This window comes from Marmota monax, unplaced genomic scaffold, assembly GCF_021218885.2.
Source record: "Marmota monax isolate L192 unplaced genomic scaffold, Marmota_monax_Labrador192_F-V1.1 WCK01_AAM20220418_F8-fsc00003, whole genome shotgun sequence".
In the NCBI taxonomy this organism is placed as follows: domain Eukaryota; kingdom Metazoa; phylum Chordata; class Mammalia; order Rodentia; family Sciuridae; genus Marmota; species Marmota monax.
Window position 1 is genome coordinate 16,341,226 of NW_026694084.1, and position 16,156 is coordinate 16,357,381.

Sequence of the window (16,156 nt, forward strand, 5' to 3'; positions counted from 1 at the left end):
ATAAAATCAATACTTAATTTTGGTATAGCTTCAATAGCACCTTGGCCTAGTCATTGGTCCCGTGCCACTGCTAAGCAAGATCTAGAAATGCTCAATTTTACAACTCAATTTTGAGAATAATTCCCAGCCATTAAAGACAACTGTTAAGTAACCAAAACAAATACAACAACAAGGGAGGTAAAGTAAATAAGAGGAACAGTTAAGAGATTTTCTTTTAACCTCTAAGAAGGTGGGGGAAATTTACATTAAGTAAATCAAGTTCCTATTTTAATTGGTTCCATGAATTCTGCTAAAATACACTTTCCCCCAATTCTCTATAAGATAGAGACAACAGACCAAATCTGGCAAACATTTCTTAACATTTGAGCCTTTAAGCACTATAACAAAGACTCAAAGAGTTCTAAAAACAGAATAACAAAAGTACAAGTTATTCCCTTGACTCTGTTGCTTCTGCTTAGACTGAGTGTCCTAAAGCCCCATCATTTCTAGATTTGGTAATAAGAGTAATTTCTTTATGTGTAGCTCCAAATCAGCCACTGATTAGCTGTAGAGATGGTTCTCACAAAATCAACTCTGTAATATACACTTGAGTGTGTAGTATGATCTAATGACTCAAGATTCCCCTAAGCATAAATATCTCATAAGTTTTAAAACTTAAAAATCTAGATCAAAGCAGACGACCAAATGCTGAAATCGTGATTGTACTGACTCACTCCAGGCAATATTCTGTAGTACTGATGCAATATTCTCAAAGCTTTTAAACAGAATGTAATTCTCAAGGGAAAATACTTACTTGTGACATATTTGAGATACACCAAAGAGAGAAAGAAAGAAAAAAACACAATTTAAGGAGTTGAATAATAAAAATATTCCAAAATGGGAAAAAAAGAAAAAAATTAAATATTGATAAAGAAGGATTTTTCCAAGTTTAAAACAGGCCACATGATTCAAAGAAACACTAAGTCAAATAAAAAAGTTGCTCACAAAAGAATAGTTAATATATGAACAGTCAACAGTTTTAAAAAATACTCATATTAAAACAAAATCTGCTGTGTCTTGCATACCAATTAGTAAAGATCAGATTAGAGTTGATTTTATGAGAACCATCTCTACAGCTAAACTGAAGGTGCAGGTAAAGATGCAGAGAAACAGGCAATAACCAAAAACATTACTGATGAGATTAAAACTGAACTCAGTTCGTCAGACACTCAGTCAATGATTCATGAATTTGATTTCTGTTAACTCTTCATTAGATAAATATTCATGAATATAGAAAAGCTTCATATAACAAAGGAATTATTTTAGCAGCTTCATGAATAATGCAGTTAAAAAGTTATATACCTACCCTCCCAACAACAATATTATAGGACAAACAATCCAACTATTTAACAAGGGATAGAAAAACCATGAAATGTTTATGTCCTAATGTTCAATGAAAAAAGAAGATATAAAGTTATGCATTATAGAGTCACAACTGTATATAAAACACTGGTACAGAAAAAAAGCCAATTGAAAAATATCAACACACTTTAGTACCAAAAAAATGAAACGCTGTTTTATTAGATTTAGTGTTGTGGAACAATGCTACTTTATAGAATGATGGGATTTAAGCATAAATATTTGGTACAACTTTAATAGCACAGTCATTAACTGATAATCAAGCTACTTTTGCAAAATACTTATTTGGTCATTTAATTATCATCTGAGTAACTTCTCTACTTATTTAGAAAATTTTTGAAACACTATTATAAGAACTTACCACATGAGTAGTTTTTAATGTACTGCCATCAAATCTGCATAAACTGGAACTCTCTTCAAAAAAAATGTCACATTCTTCTAACTCTTGAGCATTACAAGGAGGTTTTTCTTTATCTGGATTTGGATTCTTAGATCATAAAATGAAATAAATAAGTCAAAAACAACAGTAAGGAAATGCATTTACTCACCCTTAGAAATGTTGTGATTATAGCAATAATTAAAACTAATTTCAAATACATAACCAATAAAAATAGCCACAGAGATGACAGAATGATGGAGTCAGCACAGAAGGACATTAAAACAGCTATTATAAACAAGTTCTATGTACTCAAAAATGTAAAGGAAAACACAATCATGTAGACATATGGAAGATATAAAAGAATTCAAATCTCTATATATGAAAATTAAAAATATCAAATAGAAAACAAAACAAGTATTATCATAAGTACTGAAAATTCTATAGCCATTCAGAAGAAAAATTCTCAGTACACTAGGAATACAAGAAAATTTCTTTAATTTGATAAAAAAGAATCTACCACACTTTATAGTGAAATACTCTTTTCCTAAAGATGATAATAGGAATGTCTGTTTTTACCATTCATGATTCTATTTAACAGTAGAGTATAGCCAACACATGAAGTAAGTTTGAAAATTTCAAAAACACAAAACTGCTCTCAATTGCAGATGACAGGACTGTCTTTTCATTCTGCACTGTCTTTTCAGAATGTAACAAACATAATGATGTCTATGTATACGTAACTTTCTCATAAATACAAATATGTCTTTGAAACCATCAGGTTTAAAAAGTAGTTAGAAGAAACACTTGTTTCAAAACAAGTCTTTTATTAATATTAGCCTGGAAATATTATACACAATAAATACTTGCTGAACGAATGAATGCAGTCACTCCCTCTGAAAGCCAGCCGTTTGGGGCATCATTCCAGTGGTACTTTTTTGTTTGTTTATTAAACCTAAATTATTTGCCCTTGAATTTTAGGTTTTCTATCATATGTAAAACTAAAATGAACAGGATTTTGGGTAACATATTCTCTGGATATCAGAGGAGTATTTCTGTAGCCTGCATGGCTTGTGTTAAAAAGCTATGAAACTGAAGTTTTGTAGTCTATGTATAAATTCCAGTGTTTGCTGAAATTTTCAATTATTGGGGCCAATTCTATTTTTGTCATGTTTCCTTTTGACAAAGACATTCACTTTCAATATTCCAAACTTTGTTTTCTACTTTAAGATGCAACTAAGGCTACAGGATAATTGTTAATGTAGCCGCCTTCATCATTATTATTCAAGATGGCAATAAAGCAGACATTCTACATAAACTGATATAATTTTTGGTAAACGAATATATAACTGACTTTTTGCTGTATCTGTCCAAATTATCATGGGAACATTTTCAACCCCATGGCTGAATAAGTATTGTCTTAGTCATTGTACTCATTACAAGAATTTACTTTGTCAAAAATAACTATACTATATATAATCTACATATATATCCTTGTGATAATCTAAGATTACTTAGAAAATGTCAATGATAAGTAGATTAAGGAGACTATATGCAGATACATAAATATATACACACACACCCCTATACAATATGCCCACACATATATGAATTCGCACCATGTAAGAAATAGAACTTAAGTCATTTTAAGACATTAATCAGGTCAACAGTACTGAATCTATGTCTTTTATACTTGTCAAAGCAAAATACTATTTGAAAATCATGGGACAATCCTCACATAACATACTCTGGATTCTTGGAAAGTCACACTACTACTGCAACTGCTCACCAGTTCTTCAGAAGTCAAATGCATCAAACGTTCAGCTATGGCAGCACATTGGGCTGAGTCTCTTATAAGTTCCCCTTGTTTATCACCAACCACTAGCTCAGGCCATGTCAATCCTTCATTCTTTTTAATCAAGAAAATCTCCAAGCTAAAAGTTTAAACGAGAAAAGTGGTATTAAACAACTATGCAAGTTATACTATCAAAAACAAGCAGAAGAATCTTCTACAGAAATACTCCTCTGGTATCCAGAAAGTATGTTACCCAAAATCCTATTCATTTTAGCTTTGCATATAATAGAAAACCTATAATTCAAGGGCAAATAATTTAGACAATATACAAACAAGAAAATACCACTGGAATGATGGCTGGCTTTCAAAGGGGAGTGACTGCAAAAAATGAGTCTACTCAAAAAATACTGTGGTTGTCCAGGTGTGCAGAATGTTAAAATTAAAGTACTTAAAGTACAAAAAAATGCACAAGTAGCATGGATATGAAATAATGGTAAATGGGGGTTGATGCACATAAAGGAAAGCCTACAACCATAAGGTAGTTCTTGGTATCTGAAACCAACAAGTAACTTTATTTTCACAAACTAATAACCATTAATATGTATCTATTAATCAAATTACCAGGTTGGTTAAATCAATGCAAATGTTAATTTTAATGTATAGATTTTAAAGAATTGAAAAGAAATGTAGGAATTAGGAAAACAACTTTGGTAATACAGGGAAATAAAGATGTTAATGTAGTCTCTATTAATTTATTCAAAATCTAATTCTGTACATTTGAACCATTAAACAGAAATAAAAAATAAAAATAAAAAATGTCTGTTAGGGAACCCTGAGATCAGGGACTGATGATGCAGGAGAGGGAAGAGCTGAGTCAGGGCAGATGTTTGACACAGAAGGCAGCTGGCCTTTGATCCTTGGCAACAGGAGAAGAAATTCAAGTAAGATGCTCTGTGAGCAGCCGTTGCTGCAACAGAAAAAAAATGGGATGGTAGGAGCTGTTCCACAGCAAAGTGACCTTTTCCACGTGACATCTTTGGTACATGTGCTACACTAACCCATGCTGTGGAACACAAATGCAAGCAAACAATTTCAAAAATACAATTACACTTATTATCAAACAGAACATGTAAGCTTATCATTCTTTTTTAAGGCTATTATTATTACCACCTCATGAATTAATTACAGCATTTTAAAATTTTCTAAAATTATTTTAAGAGATAGGAGATCCTAGCATTAGCATTGAAAATTACTACCATAATCAGCAATGCCCAGATGAAGTTATATTTTCTAAGTAAAAGGCTAAGCCAAGCACAGTGGTGCACTCTTGTACTCCAGTGGCTTAGGAGGCTGAGGCAAGAAGATCATGAGTTCAAAGCCAGTCTCAACAAAAGCAAGGCACTAAGCAACTCAGTGAGACCCTGTCTCTAAATAAAATACAACACAGGGCTGGGGATGTGGCTCAGTGGTCAAGTGCCCCTAAGTTCCATCACTGGTCCGCTCCACACCAAAAAAAGGCTAATCTTGATGATGAAGATAATAATGACAGTTTACATTTACCTAACATTGACCATATACCATGCATCGTCTTAAGCACTTTGCATGTTTTAATTCACTTATTGCTCATCACAGCCAAATTAAGTAAGTACCATTATGTTCATTTTACAAGCAAGGGGGAAAAAAGAACTTAAAGGAGATTAAATAACTTGCCAAGGTCACAAGCTAGTAAAGCAGCCTGGCTCCAAGTCCATGTTCTTCACTACTGAACTATTCTGCCTCTCTGAAAAAATACATGTAAATAACTTTTAAGAACTTTTACCCAGTGACCAGAATGTATAAACACATTCTTAGTTGCTACCTCAAGATGTTTAAAATAGCTCACATTATAATCTTAGTTACGAAGAATGAACCATTGTTAATTTGCACACCTCAACAACATAGCCCTTTCAGCATGACTGCGTTCCTACATTTTAAAACCAGCATCAGATCCTACTATCCAAGCAAAAAGAAACATACATAATAAGATACAGTCTAGTTAACAAACCCTTTCAAAGTGAGAAAGAACATTAACTACTGGAAAATGAGAGAGATGAACAATTTAATCAAGCACAGAAAATCATGTTTTTTTAAGCCAACAATACCACCTACGCCTCATTGTAATTATCTTTTGTAACACAAAATCATAACCAAAAACCTCAAATTTACTGAAAAAACAATAGTGGTCTATGTTCATGTGTTGAACACTCAAACTGTTTGCATGAAATTCAGCTATTCCCCTAGACCTTTCCTGGATTACTGCTTGATGAATTATATTTAACCCAATTTATTGTTGAAAATGAACAAAAGCAAGATGTATAAATTGTGCATAGTATGTGTCAAAAACTTTTTTAAAAAAAGAAAAAAAGATGTGTATGTTGTTAGAAAACATGAAATATCTCTGGATGGAAAGTAGGGATGGTAGTTGTATTATTTAGTAAGCAAATGAAGCTTAACAGAAAAAAAAAGAATTCTATTTAACAGTTTAAGAGTGTAAATTAAAATAAATAACCATTTTGCCTAGTGTTATTACTGTACCCAGAGCTGGTAATAACAAACACTTCTACCTACTGCAAGCAATAACTACATTAGCATCTTTAATCTTAACCATAATTATGCTGTGTGATGTAAAAAATCTGTTTTTAATTTATTTTAAAAAAATCAGAAATGCAAACAGAACTATTGTATTCATCTTTGATATAACAACTGTAGAAAGAGTAAAAATAAAAGAAAAAAGTAAAAATAACAAAAAAGTAAAATTTCAAACATAAAACTAAAAAAAATATACCTATTATTCTCTTTAATTATCCATGTACTGCTTTCATGATCAATAGATGAATACAGCTTTCCTTTCAATAACTGGCAATCCCTCAGCATAATGTTGATGTGATCAGGTAAAAACTGCACATGAACATCTTCTTTAACGCTGTTTTCTGGAAGCCGTACTGTCACTGTCAAATCATCTTCAGTTTGTTGCCAATAATACAGAGGTTCTACTGAGAAAAGAATACTGCATTATGTAATAAAAACAAGAAGACAACATACAAAATTAGAGACTAGAACATAAGAAAGAATATCCATCTCTAAAATAATCTTAGCATATCTTCTAGTGATTATCTCACAAAAAAAAGTAATTATAAATGAACCCACATAGACTTTGGGAAATTTTCCCTTAAAGAATTGTAGCAATTTTACTTGACATTCACCTCTTCCAGTCTTACCTACTGTTCAGGAAATAAGGATTCATAAAATACAATGGACAACAATGCCTCATCCCCATTTCATACCTACCTCCCTATACTCACCCCCCCCCCTTTTCCCTCTTACACACACACACACACACACACACACACACACACACACAGGATTCCTGTTTGAAAAGAATATAAAATATGTCTTCCTCAAAAGTTTATCCAAGAAGTTTTTATTTAATAATCACCCAATGGAAGACTTCAGCCAAACAATGAAGATAGCAAGAGTCTGTAAAATTACATGAACTTTTAGTATAAAGAGGCATGAAAACAAACTAAAGGGCAAGTCAAAATTTTCGAGTTCCTCACCAAAAACAGACAAACATCTAAATTTTCTTGATTGTTGGTTGTTTTTAGAGTTTTTCTGTGCTTTTAGAAATTATGTTTTAGGATTTTAGTATGACAATACCAAATAGCCAACAGACAATACCAGTCTTTCTGAGATTTACAGAAAATGAAACTAGTATGTATACTCAGAAAAGTTTAAACATGCTGATTAATAAAAAATTCCTAACTTTTGAAAATTATTTTGTAAAAATTCTGTAAAAAAATAATGAATTCAAGATATAAGAAGTCAACAATAAAACAATATCTGGACTAGTAATCAGTGATTTAAACACAAGGTGTATTCCACTTGGGCTATCACATGCCTCCCTACTACATGTCTTCAACTACATGGTCCTAGCTATTTGGCATAATGGTTCCAATGACCAGGGCATTCTTCCTTCCTGCCCAACTGCTCATCAACGAAGTTCTAGAGGGCATGCGGATATGAACAGTCAATCTGGAAAAGTTTTAGGAGGGTTTAACATTATAATTAAGACAGAATAGAAGAGAATCTAACAAAAACCACATAATATATGAAGAAACAAAGGTGCTTAAAGGCTAACTAAAGCGCCAAGTATAACTTTTTGTACTTAGAGGTGTGTATATACATAATAAACCTGGTGGAAATATTTGTAAATTACATCCCTGGCTGTGAACATCAGAAATATGAACAGTGATTATGAAGGGATGTTTTTGAATAGTTTTAAAATAATATGTATCTTTGTATACAAATATAAATTTCTTCTTAAAGACGTTAATTTTTTCATTCTAAAATATGACTTTTATTCATTCATTCAACCTTGAGAAAATCTTGATTCTGCCCTCAAGCAACTCTATCAGTTTAGTATGAAAGATAAGAACATGCATATTAGTTTAACTCATTTTAAAACATTAGTACTCTTAATACCATCATACAGGTTTTTCAAATGCCAACAGTTATTAATTTGCTTATTAACTTATTTAAATATTTATTAAACATGCAATCAAGTAAGCTGAGAGATTTTTAAAAAATCTTTGATAATCACAAAATTGTTAAATTTTAAATAGCTTCCACTATTTAGGTGGTATATTTTACAAAAGTCTTTTTTGGGAAATACAAAAGAAAATTAAAATTACGAATCTATCCCACCTGGTAGAACCCATAACCTAACTGGAAAGACAAAACAGACATAAATGTTTATGTATAGGAATACACACAGACATAAATGTTTATGTATAGGAATACACACAGCTTTATAAAGATTAAACATAAAATCACCTTGGATTTTCTCTGACATGTCTTCATTCATATTTTCTTCAAGATCTTGATCAACCTGAACAAATTTGAAGGACTTGTAGGAGACAATCATTAGACCATTTCCATTTGGCTCAATAGCAGCATAATTTGGCACCGATTTTCCACGGAGAATATCACGCTTAGTAATTTCATACTTTTTACCATCTATAATAAAATTAAATACGTTAGAACAAAACATTACAAAAGTGGATAATAAAAATAATCTGAAAACATGTTAATTTTAAATTAAATATTCTAAATATTATTATTACAATTCACATTAATAATCTTTGTGTAAGAATAAAATATTCATAACCTCATTATCTTCAATGATTATTTAAAAATACTGGATCTGATGCAATTTTCTCTTAGATTGTTCTGTCCAATTGTGGCTGGTGGCAGTAGCCACCAGCCACAAGCAATTAATTAAAATTAAGTTTAAAATCCAATTCCTCAGTTACACTGGCTTTCCAACTTCTCAATAGTTACATCATAGTACCTATGGTAGTGAATGGTGCACATATGAAACATGTCCATCTCATAGAAGTTCCTATTGGACAGCAAAGATCTGGCCTTCAAAGTGACTAACTTACCTAGAATATCAGCTTCTGAAGGTTCTACCTTCTCCTTGACTATAGTCTGTCTATTTTCCCAGCAGGTATATGATAGGCATCTTCTGAAAAGAGCCACAAATTGAGGATAAGGGAAAAAGTGTGGTGGGGACTATTTTTCTGTCTGTTCTAACTGCTGGTAAGGGGGTTTCTTAAAATAAAATATGCTTACAGTAGAAATTATTTCTACACATAAAGAGATCTAGATTACTAATAACCAAATATAAAAAAAACACTTTTAACATATTAAAAACCATATCCCAAAAGCTTTTTGTAAATTAACTAAATTTATTATTCTATGAAGATAGGGTTTTTTTGTTGTTTGTTTTAAAAAATACTCAGACATTTCATTTGAGCCCATATCTTTACTTATACTATTTACTCTATTAATATGGGTTGCATCCTCTCCTATATTCATACATTCAATTCACACATATATAAAACAGGCTTATAGTTTCATGAATTAACTAAAATTATACATCTATACATCCTTCACAGGTACATGTAAGAAAAGCAATCCTACTTGCTTTTAATGACCTAAATTTAGGCACTATATATTTTATAGGAAGGCTATTCATTCCAAAATGAATAACTACCACAAGATATATCTGTACAGCTACAGATATGAAAATTTATATAAATAAGATGAATAAATTTGAAGTAGTTAATGTAACAGATTTGTGCTTCCCAGCATTTTTGGTTCATCTCTGGAGAAACACAGTAGCATAAAACTGTAATTCTTAGCAATATTAAAAATATACATGTTAAAAATTTTCAAGAATTATGTAGTAATGTCTTGTAATAATGTCTCCTTTTATACAAAGGCATAACTAGCTATGAAAGCACATTATTTATTTATTTATTTTATTAACTCATAACTGATTCATACCTGAGGAGAAACTATCTACAGATATCCAACCCACCTGTGGTGGCAGGTGCTAGAATCAATAGTGCCCAGGAAAAACAAAGCAGCATTTACAGGGACAGCTTTGCATTTCAAAACATACTGATGGGAATCACTATAAAGAGATTCAGAATTTTATTTTATTTTACCTTTATTTTTCTTACTGATAGTGACCCACTCCAGAGAAACATAGAAACCACTTCCTTTCATATCCAATTCTTCTTTCTCTATTCGAAGAATTAAGATAGCTATGGAATGTTCTTCAGCTTTTAGCAAAGAGATACTGTGAATTATGATAAAAGGATCCCCAAGCTCTTCATTAAACATAATCTACCAAAAAAAAAAAAAAAAAAAACACCATGAAAATGTATATATTGTACAAGCATAGCACAGAGGGAATACATAAAAGTGGTGACAATCCAACAACTATTTTGTGTACTATTTATTAGGAAGAATTAAAAAATAAAAAAGCAAATTTAAATAATGTTCCTTGAAGAAAAAACTTGTGCATGCATGCACACGCGCATACACACTAACTCGATTTGTATAATAGAAAACTGATCAATACTCTTGGCTTTAAAGAAAATAACAGGGCATCTACACAGTATTTAAAGGAGAAAGAGAACTAAGAGCAATCTCCTAAAGGAGAATTACACAGGGTAAAAGTGCTCTACATAAAAAGACCACAGGCAAGTCAATATTCACTCCTATTCTCTTCCCTTTTATCATGTATGACTTATTTCTGCTTTCTTACTCTTTGTTTCTGCATTCTGTGTGCAGTATGCATGTATGTGCATGTATGCTTTATACCTATTATTTATTTATTTGTATTTCTGTTTATTTTCTGGAAGTTCACAAAGATAAAAGTCATCAGAGAATAAATCAGTAAAGTTTAATCTCAAAACCAAAGAGCCCATTTACACTTAAAAGATAATTCAACAAACTCTATTTAAAATGTATTCTTGATGTTGTTCTCCCTTCCCCAAACAAATTTAAAGCCGCACAAAATCCTATTAAAATCTTTTTTATACCATAAATGCGTGCTCTAAAAGACAATCTACCTCTTAGAGTAAACACTAAAAAGGAGAGTTTTAAGACTGATTTCTAAACAAGATTTCTGAAAAGTTGCAGTTGGAGAAAAATTTAAAAAAAAAAAAAAAAAAAAAAAACAGAAGAAAAAGTTAGCTTTTTTCTTTTGAAATCTGTACCTGGAGTCCCTGCAAATTTTTTCTACTTAAAATCTCTATAAAGAAAAGTGAGCTGTTATCTATTTCCCTATATGTTTGAGCACTTCTGCCAAAAGTATTCAATAGTAAGTCTTTGGAATTCATCTAACAATTTTCAAAAGCAGAAACAACAACAACAATAAACCCTCAGATACTCAAAACTGAGACAACCTATGAAGATAAATTTTGAGTTGGCTGACTGAATTTAACTCATCTGCAGGACAATGGAAGCTAAAGGCAAGAAGCGAAAAATGACGTGTTTTAGGAGGTATAAGCAGCTAGTTTTTCCTTTTTTTTTTTCTTTCTCTTACAAGTGGTAGGAACTAGAAAGAGTAAAAAGAAACAGATGACTAGACTAAAAGTTGCTAGGCTGAGGTTTTTAATCTTCTGAACAAGACCAGCATCTCAACTGTAACACTATTCTGATCTACCACCCTCATAATATTATTTGGAAAGTACGCAGTCTTCCATATCTTTTAATTTCTTTCTATACCCTAGTCATCACCACCACCCTTGGCCCCCTTGTGCCCTATCATGCCCTTTAATCACTTTTACTCTTAGCTTTTTTTTTTTTTTTTTGTCACACCAATTGCCCCAAAGTCCTAAAACTCTTTTAAATTATTGTAACTAATATATTCCGTAGCTTTCTCACTTTAATTGATGTACAAGTCCCATTCTTCTCTCACTTCCCCCATTATCTAGACAAAGCTATAATTATTAACAGACAACATCTCAGAAGGGTTCTTTTTTTATTATAGCAGTGTATACTAAAAAGGGCATAAGACAGATTTCAGTTTTTAATGAATTAAAACATATTTTAAAGGCCTAATATGTTTCAAGGGGACACACACAGCAAAAATCAAAAGAATTATAAATCTATGTGCATCTCCTTCCGGCAGAATCTGTGGAATAGAATATTCTTAAAAAATAAGTTGAGAGTGAACTGAGTCCTCTTGTCTCTTCCTGCTTAAAACCAACTTAATCTACAAAACTCAATAATAATTCTCATTTTTATCTCTTGACCATCATTCTCAAAACTCCAAATGTTTCAGTTAATGATAGCTATAACACACAATAACTCATTTGTTTAAGCTTTTACTGAAGGCTAGAGTAGAAAATGTCACAATGTCCAATGAATATGAAACTGTGAATGCAACAGTCTCTTATAAACAGACTATTGATGATGTTTTTGTTTAGTTTTTCAGACATACTATAATTTGGTAATATACCATTTAGTAAAAACTTAGTAAGATAGGTAAGTCATTTAGTTTGAAAACCTCCCAGGTTTTTCTCAAATAATTAAGGTCTGATGTTAATATGTATCGTTGATCTGATAAAGATATTTTATAACATGTAAATATATTAAACTTTTATCTCTTTATTTACCTGAAACTAAAGGCTATCTGCTAAGATTTAGACAGTGGTAATATTATACCAATTAGTGGAATTCAAAGGAATTGAAGCAATAAATCATTTGATTATCTACCCCAAATCATTTTCTTCCATTTTCAAAAACAGGCATTGGAAAAATTGATTCTGTCTTATTGCCATTAAAATCCTAATCTACCTCTCACATTTAGATCTGCTTCATTTTTTAACATTGAAAGAAAAATGGCATCTTAGAGATTAGTACATAAGCATATTTATATTACTATGTATTTTTCTAAGTAGGGAATAGTTAAACTATTTGACCAGTGTAAACATATCAGCAAATTTAACATGAAGGTAGAGGAGAAAAACATTTCAATATAAGCTTTTTCAACTCTGTTTCAAGGAGGAGACAATGTCAATGCTTAGTGCAGTGCTTTAATACATACAAAACACTCAAGAAATATTTGCTGAAAATAAATGCAAATCTTGACAAGTATACTGACCCTAGATGAAAACAAACAACTAACCTATCAGTTAAACACAAAGTATATGTATGTTATAATTTACTTAAAAAGAGACACAAGACTTTATATTAAAAAAACCAAGAGATCACCTATAAGCTCTCCTTGAAAAGTATTCTTTTAAAATAAATAAGGTCTAATTTGCATATACTTTCTGGACTTTGAAAGTCTTTAAAAAAAACAAAAAAAACAAAAAACCTCACCTCCCATTTTTCAGAAGCACTATTTCCACGTTCACCTGTTCCAATAACATATAATCTTCCAGTTCCATCTGACAAGGTAACCCAGGTGGATGATGTGAAATGGATAGATGCACAAAGGCGATTATCGCATGCCGTCAAATCTGTAGGTAGTCGAAACACCTCTCGTGGTTTTCCTAAGGCAGTATCCTAAAAAGAAGTCAAACATAAGTGAACCCTTTCCTCTTCCCTGAATCATACACGCACAAAATAAACATCTGCAGTGTAGTCATTTTTCTCTTATTCAAGAGTCTGATCTAACTGCCTTCCCTTTAAGTTTAAGATATACTACTAATCACTTTTTTGGGGGAGGGGAGGAGTTTAAGAGATTATATGTAGCACAAAGAAACATTTATTATTGAAACTTTTATGCAATTAAGATATATTATAAAACATTGAGTTAGCATATTCAAATTGCAATACCACACATTTTTTTATTAAATATGTTTTTAAGTTTAAAAAATTTTTAAAGTGAGTGGATTTAAAGAAAAATACTGTTTATGACTCATAGGACACACCCATGCCAAAAAAATCTAATGCAGTACTAGAATCACTGAAGTGAGGAAAATACAGCTTTAACATGAGAGTCCTGAGTAACTATTTGACTTAAAGGAAGTTATCACCTGAGGTCCCTCAATTTCAGGCCCCAAATGACTTTTTCAGCTACTGATTCCCTTCAAACAAATAAAATAAAGTAGATGGGATGGATAGTATGTGACTTCTAGGGCTGGATCATCAAACACTTTACATCTTCTGTCTCATTCTTTTTCTTGGATTGACACTGTAAGGGAGGCTAGCTACCAAACCATAAAGATGATTAAATAGTCCATGGAAAGAACATCATAGGGAAGAACTGAGGCTCCTACCAATAACCGGCACCATATGAATGAATCATTTTGGAAATGTGTCCTTCAGACCTAATCAAGCTTTCAAACGACTGTATCCATGGCTGACATCATAACCTAATGAGAAAGCTTCAACCATACCACTCCACTGAAAGCACTCCCAGACTTCTGACCACACAAACTGTGAGATGCTTATTGTTCCAAGTCACTAAGTTCTGAAATTGTTTCTCAGTAATAAATAACACAATGCAGAAGTCTAGTTTTCTTTCTTTTAGCTTTAGAGTTACCAGTTTTTTAATTCACTAATTAGAAATATCATACAGATACTAGCCTGCAGTATGAAACACTGCATTTAAACTATCACCAACTCAGTTTTTTGTTAACAAATTCTCAATTGTGCCTGTGTCCTTATAATTTTAAGATATAAGATACGTTGCATCATTAAAATGTTTTACAAGAAAATACATAAAATGGCTTACTATTCTGGAAATAAGCTTCCTTTCAGTATTCAATTCAACAAATTTTTTGTTGTTATTAAAGTTTTAGTTGTCAGTTAAGAGATTTTACCATAGGACAAGAGTACTCCTAGAACTATTCAGATGTACATACTAATAAAATACAAGCCCTATACACAAGCCACAAGTTTTTTTGTTGACTCACTGTTTCTTTTTACTTTCCTTTGAAACAGTACCTTTATTTCCTTTCCCTCCTCATATTTTACTGATTTGCATAATACCAAATAAAATCATAAATATAAAATATAGCAAGCACAGCTGGCATGAATAGTTTTTAGAAACATTACATCTGAGTATTTGTGATGTAAAACTTAACTAGTAAAAAACTGAATTGTATTAGCATAATGCTGAGTAGCATATATTAGTAGTAAACTTTAAGCTTTCTGTAGTCTCTAGCCCCTACTTTTTACAGAGGGAGTTTAGAATAGAATACCAGTTAATCCAGTCAGTCAGTTAAGTGAAGGTCAAGTAAGAAAAATTTTGCCATATGTTCATGCTTATGTCAGCATTTATAATACAATGCTGTATTCTACAAAATGAGAAAAACAAATGGTATTGAGACTAAACTTTTCAGAAACAATTCAACTTAATGTTTCCTCACACCTCATGTAATAAAAATGTTCACCATTTAACACTATAAATGAAAACTTGTGCTGATAATAAGTAGGAAATAACCTTGCTGATCATTAATAAAGGGAAGAGGAAAAAAGCAACTCCCCTGTCCTTGTGGCACTGGTACCATCAGCCAGGCTTTGGTTTTACTGTAAATTATCCTGGCATTAACAGCATTGTTCTCCTTTTGAACATAAACAGTTTCACAGAATATAAATATCAGACAAGGCCACTGTGATACTGACAAAATAGCATCACTCCATAATGATATGTGAATACAGATAAAACATTAATATTGTCAAAACTTCAAATATGACACTCAATCCAGGCCAGTGTGAGCAACTGCAGCTTCTTTACTAATTACATCCTGCACTTCAGTCTAGTCTTTCCTCCTTCTAGATGAGACTTATTAAGATACCCATAATAAAATTATCCAGTTTCCTCACAGTATCCAATGCAAATACTTTCTTAAATCCTCCCGACAAATCACCTAACATGAGCCCAATCCTTTAATATTATCATTTCTAAATCCTCCAAGATACCCTGTGATTCTCCATGGTGTATACTCTTCCTTAATGCAAAAAGCAATAAATCCAATTTGTTCAAACACAGGTCTGTGCCTGATGTCTTTGGAGAGCATTGGCAGGGAAATGAACATCCGCCCTATGGAATTTCATATAATTGTTAAATATCCTGAGGTTGATTTATATTACTGACACATACACACAAAAAAAGATCAAAAAGATACCACCCCACCCTCCCCCCCAAAAAAAAAAGAAAAGAAAAAGCACACAGAATATGTATAACATAAACCCATATATGCCGGAACAAAAGTTGTGGTATGTCAGCACAC

General features: G+C 31.8%; 1 protein-coding gene across 2 annotated transcripts in view; it reads right to left on the bottom strand.

The window, feature by feature from the left end:
- The window catches only part of Nudcd1 (NudC domain containing 1), a 68,733-nt gene that overhangs the window by 26,819 nt on the left and 25,758 nt on the right, over positions 1-16,156 (bottom strand). Inside the window, exons 3-8 of one of the 2 annotated variants that reach the window (XM_046464723.2) lie at positions 13,296-13,481; positions 10,124-10,304; positions 8,442-8,624; positions 6,394-6,598; positions 3,564-3,708; positions 1,760-1,885 (exon numbers count right to left, since the gene is read on the bottom strand). In XM_046464723.2, the coding sequence (XP_046320679.1) occupies positions 1,760-1,885; positions 3,564-3,708; positions 6,394-6,598; positions 8,442-8,624; positions 10,124-10,304; positions 13,296-13,481 (1,026 nt within the window). Of the gene's footprint in view, positions 1-1,759; positions 1,886-3,563; positions 3,709-6,393; positions 6,602-8,441; positions 8,625-10,123; positions 10,305-13,295; positions 13,482-16,156 lie in introns of both variants that reach the window. The other variant, XM_046464722.2, reaches the window with a different exon arrangement.